Genomic DNA, 17,375 nt, shown 5'->3' with positions numbered 1-17,375 from the left:
TTGATAATGATTTTATTTCCCTTAAAGAGAAAAATCACCTTAAATATCTAGTTCTGGAAGCAGATTTAAATATAATCAAGTGGTCCCAAATTAATTTAGCATACTTTGGGGGACAGTTAACTTCCAACCACGTAACAGAACAGAGGCAGCTGTTCTGAGAAACACATAAAACTTAGGGTTTGATCTTGCTTCTTCTATTAACTAGTTAGTATGTTGTTGTTTAGTTACTAAGTCGTGTCCTATTCTTTGTGACTCAGTGGACTGTAATCTGCCAGGTCCCTCAATCCATGGGATTTCCCAGGCAAGAATACTGGAGTGGGTTGCTATTTCCTTCTCCAGGGGATCTTCCCCACTCAGGGATCGAACCTGAGTCTCCTGTATCAGCAAGCAGACTCTACTGCTGAGACACCAGGGAAGCCCCAGCTAGTCAGTATATGAGCTTCTTCAGTTCCCTCACCTATTATATGCCTATATAATGAAGTTTATCGTGAGGTTTAAATGAAGTAATGTGTGAAAGGGCTTTGACTATTTCAGAATCTGTGTAAATAGAGACTCATGTCACAAAATACCCAGAATCAACCTCTCATTGATGTTTTAAGATAAACTTTTGTTAACCTCCCAGTTAGAAACCTCCAGCAATTTTAAAAGTTGGTTGAAGGACCTGTTGTGTAATTACCCTACACCAAACTAATGTTACTTCATGCTAAGTCACTTCAGTAGTGTCCGACTCTGCGGCCCTATAGACTGTAGCCTGCTGGGCTCCTCTGTCCATGGGATTCTCCAAGCAAGAAAACTGAAATGGGTTGCCATTTATCCCTTCAGGGTATCTTCCCCACTCAGGGATCCAACTGGGTCTCTTATGCCTCCTGCACTGGCCTGCAGATTCTTCATCCAGAGCACCACCTGGGAAGCCCAGTTACCTAGCTACCAGTTAGTGTTCTCTGCCATGCTGCTTCTAGTAGGTCCCTACCTGGTGCCTGCCATTCTCAGGCTGTTTGAACAGGGGTCCAGAGAGTCAGAAGGCTTTTCTAGAGGCCACCATCATTTTTAACAGGTGTTATGCAATTCATTAAGTGGAAATTCACTTGAAAAAGCAAATTCTATCTCCTCTCTGCCCGAAAACTACCTGCAGGGTCCCCAGTGCCCCTTTACATCATCTCAGGGGTGGGTGAGCCTACCACCCCTAGCACTGTGTGCTCCCATAGCACAGATCATGCTGTCTTACAATGTGTTGGCCTCTAAATCTGTCTGTCATGGAAATCGGTGGGCGTCGTAAAACAGAAGATTACAATTTATTTATTTACATGTAAGTTTTCTTTTTTAAAACAGTTTATTTATTTCGATACCCCTGCACCTAGCACAAAGCATGGCACTTGGTTCTTGCTCAATAAATACTGAATAAATGAACAAACGTGGAAGCGGTTAACACTGCTGGTAATGCTGATGTTTTAGTCTCCTTTTTGGTCTCCTTCCCCTTTCCTAAATTTACCATGTAAACAATAGGAGGCTCCTAGCTCCCTGGGGGCTAGACTTAGACTCCTAGGCTTATCTCAGTTTGTTGTCTCCCCAGCCACTCAAACAGGGGGAGCTGGGCTTCTTTGGAGATTTCCTCCTTCTCCCATTTTTGTCATCTACCCTCAGGGGCGCAGGAGTTTCTTGTGTCATATCTTCAAAAAGATCCTTCTTCGGGGTACTCTTTCTACCCCCTTCTGATGCCTATGTCAGAAGCTTTCTCTATCTCCTTTATACTTTAATAAAACTTTATTACACAAAAGCTCTGAGCAATCAAGCCTCGTCTCTGACCCCAGATTGAATTCTTCTCCTCTCGGGGCCAAGAATCCCGGTGTCTTTGTGTGATTCAACAACAACCTTTCAACTGAACTGAACAATAATTTATATTATAATAATATATCTATTATATTATTATTAATAAATAATATAAATAATATTTAATCTATGTTATATATAATATATAAATTATATATTATATAATTTATTTAATATTTAAATATATAATTATAACATTATTATATTAATATATATTTTATATTATATATTATAGCATATATCATTATAATAACATTATAATAAAATAATAAATAATAATTATATTGATACAATTGATATAATTATATTAATAAATAATATAATTATATTGTAATATATAATTTATTTAATTCATATAATTTAGGTTATAAATATATAATTTATATTTAATTTATATTATAAATTATATTTATAATAATACAAATTATATTTATCATTATATATAATAATATATATTTACATCCGTGTCCTTTCATTCTTTCTTCAAGAGAACCTATACTAATACATATTGATTCTAATACTGGTTCTAGATAATTAGAATTTTAAAAGGAATTTTCAGAATTGGTCCTGGGGTCTGTAATATAATTAGATTTAAAGACGTTTATGACTCTAATTTCAGTAGTAAAGAGAGCATTGATAACCCATGGCATTATCTGGTAATACAGAGTATCTTCAGTGCATACCCTAATCAAACCTTATAAGCAGTTAGGAGCCATACAATATTTTTTAACATTTTGGCAAACTAATGAATATAACAAAGTTTCTTCCTTTGAGAGTGCTTAGTCAGGTCAGACTCTTTGCAACCCTATGGACTATAGCCCACCAGACTCCTAGGAGAAAAAAAAAAAAAAAAAGATCCTTCTTCTCTGCCCAAAAAGGATTATTATTTCGGTGCTCTGTTCTCAGCAGCTGTTCTGAAATGAAAATCATTTAGTGAACTCATTCAAATTTTTTGTTAATGACATATCCCCTTCTAGGTCTTTGCATTAAAAAAAAAAAAAGACACCAAATACTTTGACGATTAAAAGGATTACTCCAAATAAATGAATTTCTAATAGTGAAATGTCAATGTGACTGGGGCTGGGGATTGGGGCTGGGGAAAGAGAGAGACTTTGGAGCAGCAATGCCTTCACTTTGTCCAAGAAACTCATGTGTAGAACCGGCACCACTCAAAATAGACGGGGGGGCGGGGGGCGGATCTTTGTTTCACCCCAAAACAAGCTTGTGATCCCTCCTTCCTACACTGCAGAAGTGTTCTAGGAGGAAGGGAACATATTTTTTCCCTAACAAAATGGCTGACTATTGTAATCTTTGTGAGTTAATGTCATTGGTAGACCAAGCAGTGGTGAGTGGGGAATAGATAGACGTGAGTGACAGATCCGTTCAGAAGTAAATTCTCTCTCCAGCTTCAGACTACTGGAGTGTCCTCGGCCTGTTATAAAAGATCCCCCCTCCCACTTTAAGCCCTTGATCTGATGTACTCTCCATCCAGCCTGAGTTAGTCTGGTTCAAGGGTTGATACTTTGCAACACTCCTCGTATCCTCTCCACAGCCTGGGGTTGTCACTAGGCTGTGTGACCTTTCTAGTACTGTCTCTCAGCTAGTCATGTACCAGAGTATGATGGGAGCAGTTCCCTGCTTTCTTCAATCTAGTCACCTTTGTTTTCCATTGAGCTGATGACTGGTGCCTTAAACCAGGTGCCTCCATTTACGCTGCATATGAAGCTGGTAGTGTAAGCAATGGCCACTTTCATTTGGTTGTAAGATGGGAATTTCATGTCTTATTTTCTTTTTCTGAGAATTTGTGTAATATTCTATAAAAACCATTTTTTGTGACAACATAGATAGACCTTGAGGGCCTTCTGCTAAAAGAGACAATAAGTCACACGAAGACAGACAAACACTGTAGGATCCCACTTGTGTGTGGAATCTGAAGAAGCTGAATTCATAGAAGCAGAATAGAAGACTGGTTACTGGAGTTAGGGGGAAGGGGAATTAGGGAGATGTTGATCAAAGGGTATAAACATGCAACTAGCAGATAAAGAAGTCTGATGGATCTAAGGCACAGCAAAGTAAATATAGTCAACAATACTGTATTACAGACTTCAAAGTTGCTGGATCTTACATGTTCTTAACATAAAAAAGAAATAACTGTGTGATGTGACAGAGGTGTTAACTGGTGCTGTGTCGTCGTTGTGGTTGTTGTCATTGTTGTTCAGTTGCTCAGGTGTGACTCTTTGCTACCTCGCGGACTGCGGCACGCCAGGCTTCCCTATCCTTTACTGTCTCTCAGAGTCTGCTCAAACTCATGTTCATTGAGTCCGTGATGCCATCCAACCATCTCATCCTCTGTTGCCCCCTTCTCCTCCTGCCTTCAGTTGCTATACTGCAATATATAAATATATCCAGTCAGCATGCTGTACACCTTAAACTCACACAATGTTATGTCAATAGTATCTCCCAGAAAAAGAAACCGTATGTTACTTGCCTAATTGGAGAACAAATTTGCATACATTCTTGAGCAAGTCTTCTATACTTTTTTCATAATCTAGTGACTGAAATATTAAAAATATTTCCATTTTGTGTCATATTTGAAGCACCATGGCTTTATTCTTTTGAATTAATTTTTTGTTTCTAAGTTGAAAGAGAGAAATAACTGAAAGATAGGTACAATGTAGATTTTAAAATTTATATTCCAGGTTTTTAAGTCACAAGAATGTAAGCGAACAAATCATACAATACAAAACAGTTTAACCCAAATTTCAGCTCCAGGGATTCTTGAGATAGCTACTAACTACTAATGTTTGGTTTTACTCATTTTAGAGGTAGACCATATCTCTATTCAGAAGTTTTTGGCATTGCCTGGAGTCTCCCAGACCAGCTGACATGCTTCTGAGGCTCCACTTCTGCTTTCATTGTTAGTGCCCCTTCTCAGCAGCAGGGACATGTGTATGACTGACGTGCTTATCTCTGGGCTGCTATTGAGACATTGAGTTGTAAGCAGGGTATCAAGATGCATGCCATCAATGCCATCCAAAGGAAAAGAACAGGTACTTCAGAGTGCTCTGAATTTTTAGTCTTGTTTCAAAGGCATATAACTGATGCCCACAGTTGTAACCCACTGAGATTTGTTCATGGAGATATTGTCACTGGAGGTTCAACAGCCTTTTCTTATCTGTGAATTTCCTAATTGACCTCAGGGATGGAAAAGATGCTTCCAAAGCAAAACGGGAGGATGGGAAGCGCCCTAGGAGTAGCGCTATGTGTGCTCACCTGTGTTTAGGAAGAGCTGGGGAAACCTGTAGCGGCCATGGCTTTGTGGAATGAGCCGCGGCAGCTCCCTGGAGGCCCTGCCCATGCTGAGTGCTCTGTGTGAATGTGCGTGTCTCCTCCCACAGCTATTGACCTGCTGTACTGGCGGGACATCAAGCAGACGGGGATAGTGTTTGGGAGCTTCCTGCTGCTGCTCTTCTCCCTGACGCAGTTCAGCGTTGTGAGCGTCGTGGCCTACCTGGCCCTCGCTGCGCTCTCAGCCACCATCAGTTTCCGCGTCTACAAGTCTGTTTTACAAGCTGTGCAGAAAACCGACGAGGGTCACCCTTTCAAGTGAGTGTGCAACCCGACCAGCCCTTGCCCCACCTCTCACGTGGCTCTTTCATTGGCCTCTGTTTCACTGCCTGTGCACTTTGGGTCCTGCTTCTTTTGACCTTTAACAGGCCTCTTAGAGTCTCTTTTAACGCTGTCTTTTAATACCAGATATTTCTGTTAAATTTCTAAAGCAGACTCATCCCTAGTCTAATGCTTACTGCTTTATTGAGCTTTTAAAACTTTAATCACTTCTAATTAAATGTTAAATATTTATCTTTAATATATATTTCTATAATTTATATAATATAAATCCTTGTGGGAGAATTTATGAAATGTGAAAACATTTAATTTATGTTTGATATTAATTTTGTATTTAATTACTTCTCATAGTAATCATAATTCATTTATATGCAAACAGTGTTTTATGATTTAAAGTGTTTCAACAATTATTCTCCCAACTCTGTGATGAAGGCAGAACATTATAATCCCTTTTCACAGATGGAAAAACAGAGGTTCTAAGAAGTAAAGTGACTTGCTCAGAGTAAATAGCACAGAGCCAGGACCAGGGCGTTTGGATTTTTATTTCTGTGCTCTTTTCAGAAGTTTAATGTCAAAGGGCCAAATTCTGTGGGATGTAAAGTTCATCCCTCAGAATCTGTATAGTATTATGTACTCACAATTGAATAGTATAATGTACCCTCTTCTGCATTTTAATACAGGGGAAATCTGATTCGAATGAGCACTGAGAAGGATTTCTTTAAGGCAGTGTATTAAGAGGATGTATGAAATGTGGCAGAGGGAGATATTAGCACTGCCAGCTGCATGCTCTCCAACTCTGCCCCAGTTTACTCCAGATTCTAGCTTGTAAGCCGTGGTATTTTAGCACTGACCATCAGTCATACCATCACCTGCTGCAGGCCCCGCTGCAGGTGTCCTCACCTCCTATAACTGAGGGATATTTCTGCATCCTGGATGAGACCTATAGATACTGCTGCATAATGGCTTCTGAGCCAACCTCAGTGATTCCCTGGGGATGCCTCTGAATCCTCCCTGGCTCAGCCTCATCAGCCAGCTGAATCAAGGTCTCAGGGCACCAGGCTCTTAAAAGAAGGAAAAGATGCCAGGGCCTTGTCGACAAAAGGCAAAATGCCGTGTTTCACACGTCACTTCCTAGCCTCTGGTTCCTATGCTCATTGTCAAACACGGTTACAGTCTGACCATCCTCACCCTTGGGATGTATTTGGCCTTCTTCTAATGCAGAGTTAATGGGTCTTCTAGGCTATAACTTGGTTGCCTCCCCAAAGGTGGGAAGAATAGAGAAGTGGAGTGTCATCTTACCAGGGTGAATACTATACCTACTTCAGTGACCCTCACCTGTGACCAGTATCCACACCTTTAGAGTCCTGTCCTGCTCCAGCCTCTATCCTTAGCCATACAAGAGAGGTTGGCTTCTCCCACGTTCTTGGATCCAGGACTGTCAAGTTACACTGGGGATTTACCTCTCACTTGACTTATTTCTTCTGTAACTACCCAGTTGTAGGACCAAGAGTCAAACTGTAATTAGCTCAACTACTTTATCTTCCATTTGGAGACTCATTTAAAACCTAAATGTTCCTTTGGCTTAATTGTTTCTATCAATAAAAGGAATATCTAACTCAAGAGTACATTTTGAATCAAAACATATCAGCTAGACAAATCCACTTTCCTAATTATTTTTCTAAAAAGCCAAACATAAAAATTCTCAGTCCTCAGAGTTAGGTGAGCACTGTTAGAACTCTAGAAGTAGACAACTTGGCAGACAGAAGGAAGGAGAAAGAGATGATGGGTCTCGTTGGCGGCCGGGGATAGGGATGGGGGGCGGGGAGCATGGTGGGTATGGTCAAAGCAGGAGGATCGATTGACTTTTATAGATTCGTAGAGCCTAGGTTATCTATCCAAGAGTTCAAATGAACCCTTTGAACAAATGGAAAATGCAGTTACTAAAAATACCACTCTTACTAGAACCAGTGAGCATTTTAGTATGTCCCAGGTCACTTGTGTTTTCAGAGCTCTCTAGAATAAAACCTAAAAGTACTTTCCAGAATTTAAACATGAAATCTTTGAGATTTGATGAGAAATAGTAATTGGCAGCTAAGATTTTGAGATATCTTAATTATTTAAAAAGACAATTCATCTTCATGCAGCCGAGGAGAAATAAGAACTTTTCACAATTTCTCAGTGAGCCAGATGTACAGAGAATTCAGCAAGTGAACTGATTTGGGACTGACTTTTCTCCGCTCCTCGCCAGTTGCTCTGAATTATCAGCTCACACTATCACGTTGCCTGTGAGAGACAGAAGCAGCCACATTGCCCCACTGAGTGCCGTGATTCCTGTGTTCCCTGGTGAACTAACTGTGGGTGTGGGTGTGGTGCCCTGCAGCCTTCTGACTGGCGTAAATCCTTCAGGATGACCTGACTGTGGTCCTCAGGGTTGGAGAAGGGAAACCTAGCTGTTTCATGATTCCCTCTGATGGAGTTCTCTGTGGGGATGCTCTGTTGACAGGGCCTACTTGGAGCTCGAGATCACCCTGTCTCAGGAGCAGATTCAGAAGTACACAGACTGCCTGCAATTCTACGTGAACAACACTCTCAAAGAACTGAGGAGGCTCTTCCTTGTCCAGGACCTGGTGGATTCCTTAAAAGTATGAGTGCTTAAGCCGTTTCATTTGACAGTCTTGAGTTTTGTTTTCCCTAAAGGTACACATAATGTTATAAACTTCCACATGATGGAGAATAACATAAGTGCTAATTATATTCTAGGGTCTGAAAATGTCCAGCTGTACAGTACCATGGAGCTCATCCAGTCTAATGCCATCATTTTACAGATGCTGAAACTATGGTTCAGAGAGGTTAAGACACTTGCCTAAGGTTGCCCAGTGAGTCACTGACAGAGCTGGGACCAAACCCAGGTTACATAGCTTCTAGTTTTGTGCTACTTACAGTACCCCAGGCTGCTTCTTGTTCCCATTTTCAATTCCTCAATTTCCTAAAATTATTTTAAAAATAAACATCTAGTTTAGGGAATGTGAAAAATACACATGCTTCTTCTTAGAAAGAAACACTGTACTCTGCTAATAATAAGGACCTGTGGGCTGTGAGAATGAGCCCCTGAAGTGTAGAGGAGGGGCACCTGGGTGTTATTCCTGGTTCCATCATTGAACTCACTGGGTTTCTTGGAACAAACTGCTAGGACCACCACATGGCTTATAGGGAAAACCAAAGTCAATCAGTCATGACTCAACAGGGCCATGAGCAGAGGGGTGGGAGCCCAGGCAAGGATTCTGTCAGTTCTCCATTCTCCCAGAGCACTGGGAGGGATCTGTACCATGGGCTGCTCCTTAATGAGAAAGAAAGAGCAGAAGGAAAGTGAGTGATGAGTCTTTGATGCTCAACGTGCTTTACTGGAATAACATCTTGGCAAATAATGACTAAAATAAGAGAGTAGGGAGATTAAAATTACTTAACCTTAGAGCTTTTAAGGTAACATGTCTACTTAAATTTGTAATGTGAAAATTGTGGGCTAGAATAGGGATCAGCAAACTTTATCTATTATATAAAGGGCCACGTGGTAAATATTTTAGGCTTTGTGGGTTACACAGTCTTTGTTGTAGCTACTCAACTTTGTCACTATAGCAGAAAAGCAGCTGAAGACAATACATAAATGAATAACTGTGGCTGTGTGCTAACATTGTTTATGAATACTGGACACTGAATTTCGTATCATTTTCACATTATACAAAATGTTATTTTTGTTTTAACTTTATTCGACCATGCAAAATTCATTCTTAACTTGTGGGCCTATACGAAAACAGGTCAAGGCCAGTTTGCTGACCCCTGCCCTAGTTTATTATTTCACTGAGTCCCTCAGATCTTACAAGGAAATCTACAGGGTTCTGAGACACGTAAAGACTGGATCCTCTTTCAGTAATTCTGTGACGAGCTTTAAATGCTCTTATACTTCCTATTGAAACCATGATGTTTGCCTCAAATTTTAATCTAAACAAATCAATGAAATGAGACTCTTATCTGTCATAATGGGTTTAGAAGCTCTGATCATCATTTCATTTGTTAGTTTGCAGTCCTGATGTGGCTCCTGACTTACGTTGGCGCTCTCTTCAATGGCCTGACCCTGCTGCTCATGGGTAAGGACAGCCAAGGTGTTATGTCTCCCTTCACATACTCTGTGAGCATCTCCCTAGGCTGTTAGTTTGCTTGAATGCGTTCCTAGCAACAAATTCCAGATTTTCTGAGTGCAGAGCATTTCCCTGACCATCATAGTTCAATTAAAGAGCATAATATATCAATATATTACACAGTAAAAATGAATTTCTTAAAGTTTTTTTCTTTTTCTTCAACCATAGCTGGTTTTATCTGGCTTCAAATATATATCTGCTTCAATGGTGTTATGTATAGAAAATCATTTTTATCTTAGGAGGTCATTCTCTCATTCCAGAATTAATGACTTAATATTTGTGAAGGTCTCAGCATTTTTTTGTTTTCTTTATGAACTAGCCCTGCCATCTTTTAGCTAGAATGCTGGCCACTGCAAATAATGTCATTATATCACATAACTATATAAAAATTTATCTATAAGATTGTTCCTACTTATAACTCTCAATTTTAATACTATATCTGTTTTTCATCCCAGCTGTGGTTTCAATGTTTACTCTACCTGTAGTGTATGTTAAGCACCAGGTAAGTTCTATGTGATGTCAAACATGCATGTTAAGTTTTGACCTTGTGAACTGTGGATGTGCTCATGATTTCTTCTCTTTGTAGGCACAGATTGACCAATATCTGGGACTTGTGAGGACTCACATAAATGCTGTTGTGGCAAAGTAAGTTGCATAGTGCAATTTATAAAAAGGAGAGACTGCCTTAGGCAGGCATTTGACTGGATTAGATAGGAGTAATAAAAGGATAATAAAGTAATAGACTGATTTATGATTATTCACTTCTTTGAGTCATATGTTCATACCCTTACCAAATAGATTATTTCAGAAGTAAAGTATAAATTTTTAAAACTTCCAATTAAATAAAACTTTTAGTGGTTTATTTCAGGTATCATGAAATGAATTTTAATAAATGAATGATATTAATGTCTGTCTGGGGACTGGCTCATGTCCAAGAATAAGATGGATTGGAGGAAGGAAAAAAGCCTGACTTAGAAAAGTAAAATTAAATTTTAGTAAATTAATCAAGATAAAAGTGTTAGCATTTTCGATTTTAAAATAATAAATATCATTAAGTTTTAAATCATTGAAATTATTTTTAAAACAAAACATTTTTTAATCTTGAGAATTTTTATTACCTTTTAGATTACACCATTTAAATTCAATATGTGTGTGTATTTGCCTATTTTATTAATACCATTGCTTTTTAAACCTGAGTCTTAAATAGACTCTACTTTATGGATACTTTATATATTAGGAGATAATGATTCCAGTTATAAAAGTATTTACAGTTAATATAGTCATTAACTTAGTAGTTTTCCCTAATTCTTAAATTAGTGTTTTTAGATACGTCTTCATCTAAAATGAAGTTTTTCTGTTGTTATTATTACTCACGATTTTGTTTTAATTAAAAGCTGACCTTAGTTTTGACTACAAATACACGTCTGAAAAATACTAGAGTTTCTCTCCAGGAATCCTAGAATCATGTGGCTAGACCTAGATGATAGTAGAATTAAATGCAAGTATTTTAGATGGTCAAAGATATACAGAGAAAAACAAATAAGGAAAAAGCAAGTGCTTTAAAGTTCCTCTGCTACTTGATTTGTGTGTCATCAGTTACAGTTCTCTCCTGAAGTTTAGAAAGATTTTTGTTTTTATTATGTATTGTTTATATTCTTCCTCTTAAATTCATGGTGAATTTGGATTCAGACATTTCAAAATGCCTGAAATTATCAGCTTAACACATATGCAATGAATACCTAGTGAAAATCAGCATATTGAAGACAAATATTTATTACTTTGTAATAGGAAATGACAGCATGGTATAACATGAGATTGGTATTTGCCAAACCTGGGGAACCTGATAAAAATATGAATTCCCAGATTCTACAACAAACTTATGGAAATAAAATTCCTGGGATAAGGGACCCATAATCTATATTTTAATGAACTTCCTAGGTGTATTTAACTTCTGGCAGTTAAAACTGTGTTCAGGAATGACAGCAAAGAACACCAGAATAGGAGCTTGGAAACTGGAAGACAGAAGTTCTAGGCCTCAGCTGTTCAGTACTTAGTCTGAGGATCTTAAACAAATCACATCTCTTAATTTTTTATTGATTAGTTGCTTGCTTCAAAAAAAAAAAAAAAAGACATTATTTTCCAGGCATTTCATTAACAGGTACAAAGAGTATAAAGATGAATAAGATGATCCCGCCTAGCAGAGCTCTTAGCCTATGGATACAGACAAAACCGTAAAGAAATAACCATAAGACAATATAAGAATGACAGTAGAATTGTGTAAAATATTAAGGTGAGAGAGATATGGAATCTACTGTTCTTTCCTGGGGGATATTGGAAAGCCACTAAAAAAAGGGCCCTCACTAGCATGGCTGGGTTCTGTTGAGGACTTCCATCTGTGTCCTCACATGGCAGAAGTTGATGGAAACTCTCTGGGTTCTCTTTTATAGGGCACTAATCCCATCCATGAAGGCTCCATTCTCATGACCTAATCACTTTCCAAAAGCCCCGCCTCCTAATACTAACATATTGGGGATTAGGTTTCAGTATATAAATTTGGGGGTGTTGGGTAATGGGGTGCAGCAGGACATAAACATTCAGTCTATAGCAGCCCTGAAGGATGGTAAACACTCATCAGGTGCATGATGAGGGGAAAGACACTGCAAGAAGAAATAACACAGGTAGAGGCAGAAGCATGAAAACGTAGGTCAGGGTCAGGGAGCAGTGAGGCAACCAGTGTGTCTAAAGCTTAAATGAATGAAAAGATGAGCTAGAAAGGGCCTAGAAGGAGAAGCCGGGGCCACGTATAGCATGCTCTATGGAGTTAGGACTCAACAGGACATCCCTGCCCTTGATGTTCCTATGCAGGAGATTTGTATTTTGCACAGATTACTATGGCAGTCTAGTGGGAGGAGAATTGGAAAGTGAGATGTGGTAATTAGCAAGGAGGCTGTTGAATTCAAACAAAAGTGGTAGGGATATAAGCCTGTTAAAATAGAAGGGAAGGAGAGATGGCAGAAACGAAAATGTATGAACATATGTATACAATATGGTTGGCTAAATTAAAATTGGAAATCAATGCTCTGAACAGGAATAGAAAGGAAGCTAAGGACAAAAAGAGAAACTGAGTGGGCTTCCCTGGTGGTCCAGTAGCTAAGACTTCATGCCTGCAGTGCAGGGGGTCTAGGTTCAATTCCTGATCAGGGAACTAGATCCCACGTGCTACAGCTAAAGATCCCGTATGCTGTAATGAAGACTGAAGATCATGCTTGCCACAACTAAGACCTCATGCAGCCAAATAAATAAGCAGGAATAAAATATTTTTAAAAAATTTTTAAAAAGAGAAACTGGATAAGTTACGTAGTTAAACAGCAGTTCTCCAAGAGAATCTGTTTTGCCTGACACTAAATTTTGAAGGATATTTCTTAGTGGAGTCTTACCTCTAAGATTTCTTCAACCTCTGGAATTCTGATTACATGTTAGAATAATTCCACCAAAAGAACTGATACCATTTTAGTGAAACCGTTAAAAACAGGAACTTTGGAATCAAATAGACTAGCTTGAGTCCATTTCTGGAATTTTTTAGCTATATGAATTCATTATAAGTGTTATTTGACTCCCTGAGTTTGTTTCTTTATATATACATTGAAAAGATAATGTCTGTAAGGTATTCTTACTTGGACATAGGGAGGACTCAATAAATATTCAGTGATCATAACCATGATCATCCTACTCCCACTGCTTAGAGATCAGTTCATGGTGAGTGTGGAGGACAGCCCCAGACTAGGCAGGAAACCTTGGTGCCCCTCCCACGCCTATACTGAGTGAATGATAACCCTGTCCAGGTCATTTAACCTCCCTGTGTCTCAGTCTTCCACCTCTAAAATGGGGCTGCGTGCATGCTAAGTCACTTCATTCGTGTCCAATTCCTTGCAACCCCATGGACTATATAGCCCACCAGGCTCCTTTGTCCATGGGATTCTCTTGGCAACAATACTAGAGTGGGTTGCCATGCCCTCCTCCAGGGGATCTTTCTGACCCAGGGATCAAACCCGAGTCTCTTACATCTCCTGCATTGGCAGGTGGGTTCTTTACCACTCGTGCCACCTGGGGAGCCCCTAACTGGGGATAATAACCCTAACAACACATTCTTAGTATTTCATTGAGGTACTTGAAAAGTCTTCCTGGTGTCCTTGAGGAGAAAACGGAGATGTACAGTCCAGATTATAGCACAATTGGTAGAGTTCCAGAATGTTGAAATAGTAGACCCTATGGAGGTTCATTAGTCCACCGAAAATCCATCCAGGGCGAGGTGTAGTAATGTGACACAGGGCTCTGCCCTTGACTCCATGACTTTCCATACCAGTGTTTCACATGACTATGTGAAGACAAATCAAGTATACTCATCAGAGTTCTAGGTGACACATAGCTTGGAGCAAAAGCACATTCAGAAGACAGCAAGTTCAAGATTCAAAATGAATTAAGTGATCTTGAGTAATGTAGAATGCGAAACTGAAGTTAATAAAATGAAATTGACAGGGAAAGCAAAGTCCTATATTTAGATTTTTTTTTTAAGTCAACTTTTGCATATACAGAATGGGAAGAGGGGCAGATGCAATAGAGTACGACAGTAGTGTGTGTAAAAAATATCTGGGGGGGTGAGTGATAAATAGATTAATTGATCACAGCCAAATATGAATCAGTAATGTACAGAGGCATATTTTTTAAAATATATGCAAGTTTAGATATTATTAATAGAAGTATATGTCAAAATCAAAAGAGGCTATAGTTGTTTCATATCCCATATTGTTATTCCATAGATGTGTTAAATTTCAGAGTTGAACATTTTAAGAGCTGCAATTATACACTGAAGTCATGTCCAAAAGATGACTGGGTATTGAAGTATTGGAAATATGACAGTAATGTGAGTGACAACCAAACTTTACTGGAGATGGTTATTCTGGAAAAGAGATAACTTTAAAAGAACACATTTGGAGGTCTAACATTGTGAGAGAAGTAATCATTCTCTTTTTCTCTAAAGAGCTATGAATGGAAAGGCCAGAAGTTCTGAGATTTGAATGAAACATGAGGGGAAACAGTACCAATTAGAGTTGTTCAACAATGAAGCCATTTGCCCTGTGAAACAGTAAGCTCACTGACACCCATTCAAGTATTCACATAAAAGTTAGTTGACCACTGTCACAGATATGGTTTAAAGGACTTTTGCAATGGGAGAAAAGTAGAATTAGTTAACGCTTAGTCTACTGTGATATTCTAAAAGCATTTCAAAACTAATACATATATGTTATACTTTGGAGAAGACCAGACCTAAGGTGTCTCTATTGAAATGTTTCCCATTCTCTGCTGCATTATCAGTTTCTGCCTCTTCTGGCTCATTTCCACAATCATAATCTCTCCAGTCTTTCCGTCCTTGCTGGCTCTAATGCTTCTCTCCCTACCTCACTGCAGTCAGGCCTGCACCCTGAGCACTTAAGTTGCTCTTTGTCAGGGTCCTAGTGACCTTCATATTGCTAAATCCTGCAGTCATCACTCCATCCTCAACCTTCTCAACCTCTCAGACACTCTTTAAGATTACTGCCATCTTTGTTGAGCACTCTCCTTGACTCTTGGCATGGCTTGAGTCTCAGCTGCTTTCTCGCAGTGTCTTCTCTTGGCTCTTCCTTCTCTGGTTCACCCTTCATCCCTAGTGGCCTCAAAGATTATCTCTATGTCAAAGACTCCAAAATGTGTGTCTCCACAATCTTAGGTTTTTAAAAAGTCCACTTTACAAATATAGAATGTGAGGAGGAGGAGGTAGAGATGAGATAGGATACAACAGTAGTATGTATAAAAAATACTTGGAGGTTTTCTAATTTGTCACAGCCAAATATGAGTCAGTTATGTGCTTGAGACATTTTTTAAAAAAATCAATGCAAGTCTCAGTCAGTTCAGTCACTCAGCTGTGTACGACCCTTTGCGACCCCATGAACCGCAGCATGCCAGGCCTTCCATCACCAACTGCCAGAGTCTATCCAAACCCATGTGCATTGAGTCAATGATGCCATACAACCACCCCATCCTCTGTCATCCCCTTCTCCTCCTGCCCTCAATCTTTCCCAGCATCAGGGTCTTTTCAAATGAGTCAGTTCTTTGCATCAGGTGGCCAAAGTATTGGAGTTTCAGCTTCAGCATCAGTCATTCCAATGAATATTCACAACTGATTTCCTTTAGGATGGACTGGTTGGATCTCCTTGAAGTCCAAGGGACTCTCAAGAGTCTTCTCCAATACCACAGTTTAAAAGCATCAATTCTTCAGTGCTCAGCCTTTATGGTCCCAACTCTCACATCCATACGTGACTACTGGAAAAACCATAGCTTTGACTAGATGGACCTTTGTTGGCAAAGTAATGTCTCTGCTTTTTAATATGCTATCTAGGTTTGTCATAGCTTTTCTTCCAAGGAGCAAGTGTCTTTTAATTTCATGGCTGCAGTCACCATCTGCAGTGATTTTAGAGCCCAAGAAAATTAAGTGTCTATTTCCATTGTTTCCCCATCTATTTGCCATGAAGTGATGGGACCAGATGCCATGATCTTCGTTTTCTGAATGTTGAGTTTTAAGCCAGGTTTTCACTCTCCTCTTTCACTTTCATCAAGATGCTCCTTAGTTCCTCTTTGCTTTCTGTCATAAGGTGGTGAGGTTATTGATATTTCTTCTGGCAATCTTGATTCCAGTTTGTGCTTCATCTAGCCTGGCATTTTGCATGATATACTCTGCATATAAGTTAAATAAGTAGGGTGACAGTATACAGCCTTGACGTACTCCTTTCCCAATTTGGAACCAGTCCATTGTTCCATGTCTGGTTCTAACTTGCTTCTTGATCTGCATACAGATTTCTCAGGAGGCAGGACAGGTGGTCTGGTATTTCCATCTCTTTCAGAATTTTCCACAGTTTGTTGTGATCCACATAGTCAAAGGCTTTGGTATAGTCAGTAAAACAGAAGTAGATGTTTTTCTGGAACTCTCTTGCTTTTTCAATGATCCAGCGAATGTTGGCAATTTGATCTCTGGTTCCTCTGCATTTTCTAAATCCAGCTTGAACATTTGGAAGTTCTCAGTTCACGTACTGTTGAAGCCTCACCTGGAGAATTTTGAGCATTACTTTGCTAATGTGTGAGATGAGTGTAATTGTACAGTAGTTTGAACATTCTTTGGCATTGCCTTTCTTTGGGATTGAAATGAAAACTGACCTTTTCCAGTCCTGTGGCCACTGCTGAGTTTTCCAAATTTGCTGGCTGATTGAGGGCAGCATTTTAACAGCATCATCTTTTAGGATTTGAAATAACTCAACTGGAATTCCATCACCTCCACTAGCTTTGTTCATAGTTATGCTTCCTAAGGCCCAGTTAACTTCATCTGCTTACCTAATGTTATCTCTCAAATGTCCCACAGACATTTCAGATTCAGCGTGGCCAAACAGATCTTGCAGTTTCAGCCCAGAATTTATTCTTACTTCAGTTGTCACACCATCTTTGTAAATGGCATTATTATTCACCTGGTTGCTCAGGCCCAAAACCAAAGCATCTTCCTTGATTACTGTCAATCTTTCCCCCGCCCACACATTCAACCCATCAGCTTGGCAGGTGGGTCCTGTCTGCTCCATCCCCTCACTGGATACCCAGAGTGAGCACTTTACTCCACTGGCAAGGCTTCATTCCATATAACCCAGGCCA

At 39.3% G+C, this 17,375-nt stretch overlaps 1 protein-coding gene across 2 annotated transcripts in view; it reads left to right on the top strand.

The window, feature by feature from the left end:
- Positions 1-17,375, top strand: part of RTN1 (reticulon 1) — a 243,951-nt gene that overhangs the window by 224,211 nt on the left and 2,365 nt on the right. For both annotated transcript variants that reach the window (XM_027554237.1, XM_027554238.1), the window contains 5 exons: positions 5,226-5,433; positions 7,958-8,096; positions 9,527-9,596; positions 10,103-10,149; positions 10,234-10,292. In XM_027554237.1, the coding sequence (XP_027410038.1) occupies positions 5,226-5,433; positions 7,958-8,096; positions 9,527-9,596; positions 10,103-10,149; positions 10,234-10,292 (523 nt within the window). The remainder of the gene's footprint in view (positions 1-5,225; positions 5,434-7,957; positions 8,097-9,526; positions 9,597-10,102; positions 10,150-10,233; positions 10,293-17,375) is intronic.

The sequence above is a fragment of the Bos indicus x Bos taurus genome, chromosome 10, assembly GCF_003369695.1.
Source record: "Bos indicus x Bos taurus breed Angus x Brahman F1 hybrid chromosome 10, Bos_hybrid_MaternalHap_v2.0, whole genome shotgun sequence".
In the NCBI taxonomy this organism is placed as follows: domain Eukaryota; kingdom Metazoa; phylum Chordata; class Mammalia; order Artiodactyla; family Bovidae; genus Bos; species Bos indicus x Bos taurus.
The sequence above is the reverse complement of the archived record's forward strand: the minus strand, read 5'-3'. Positions and strand labels throughout refer to the sequence as shown.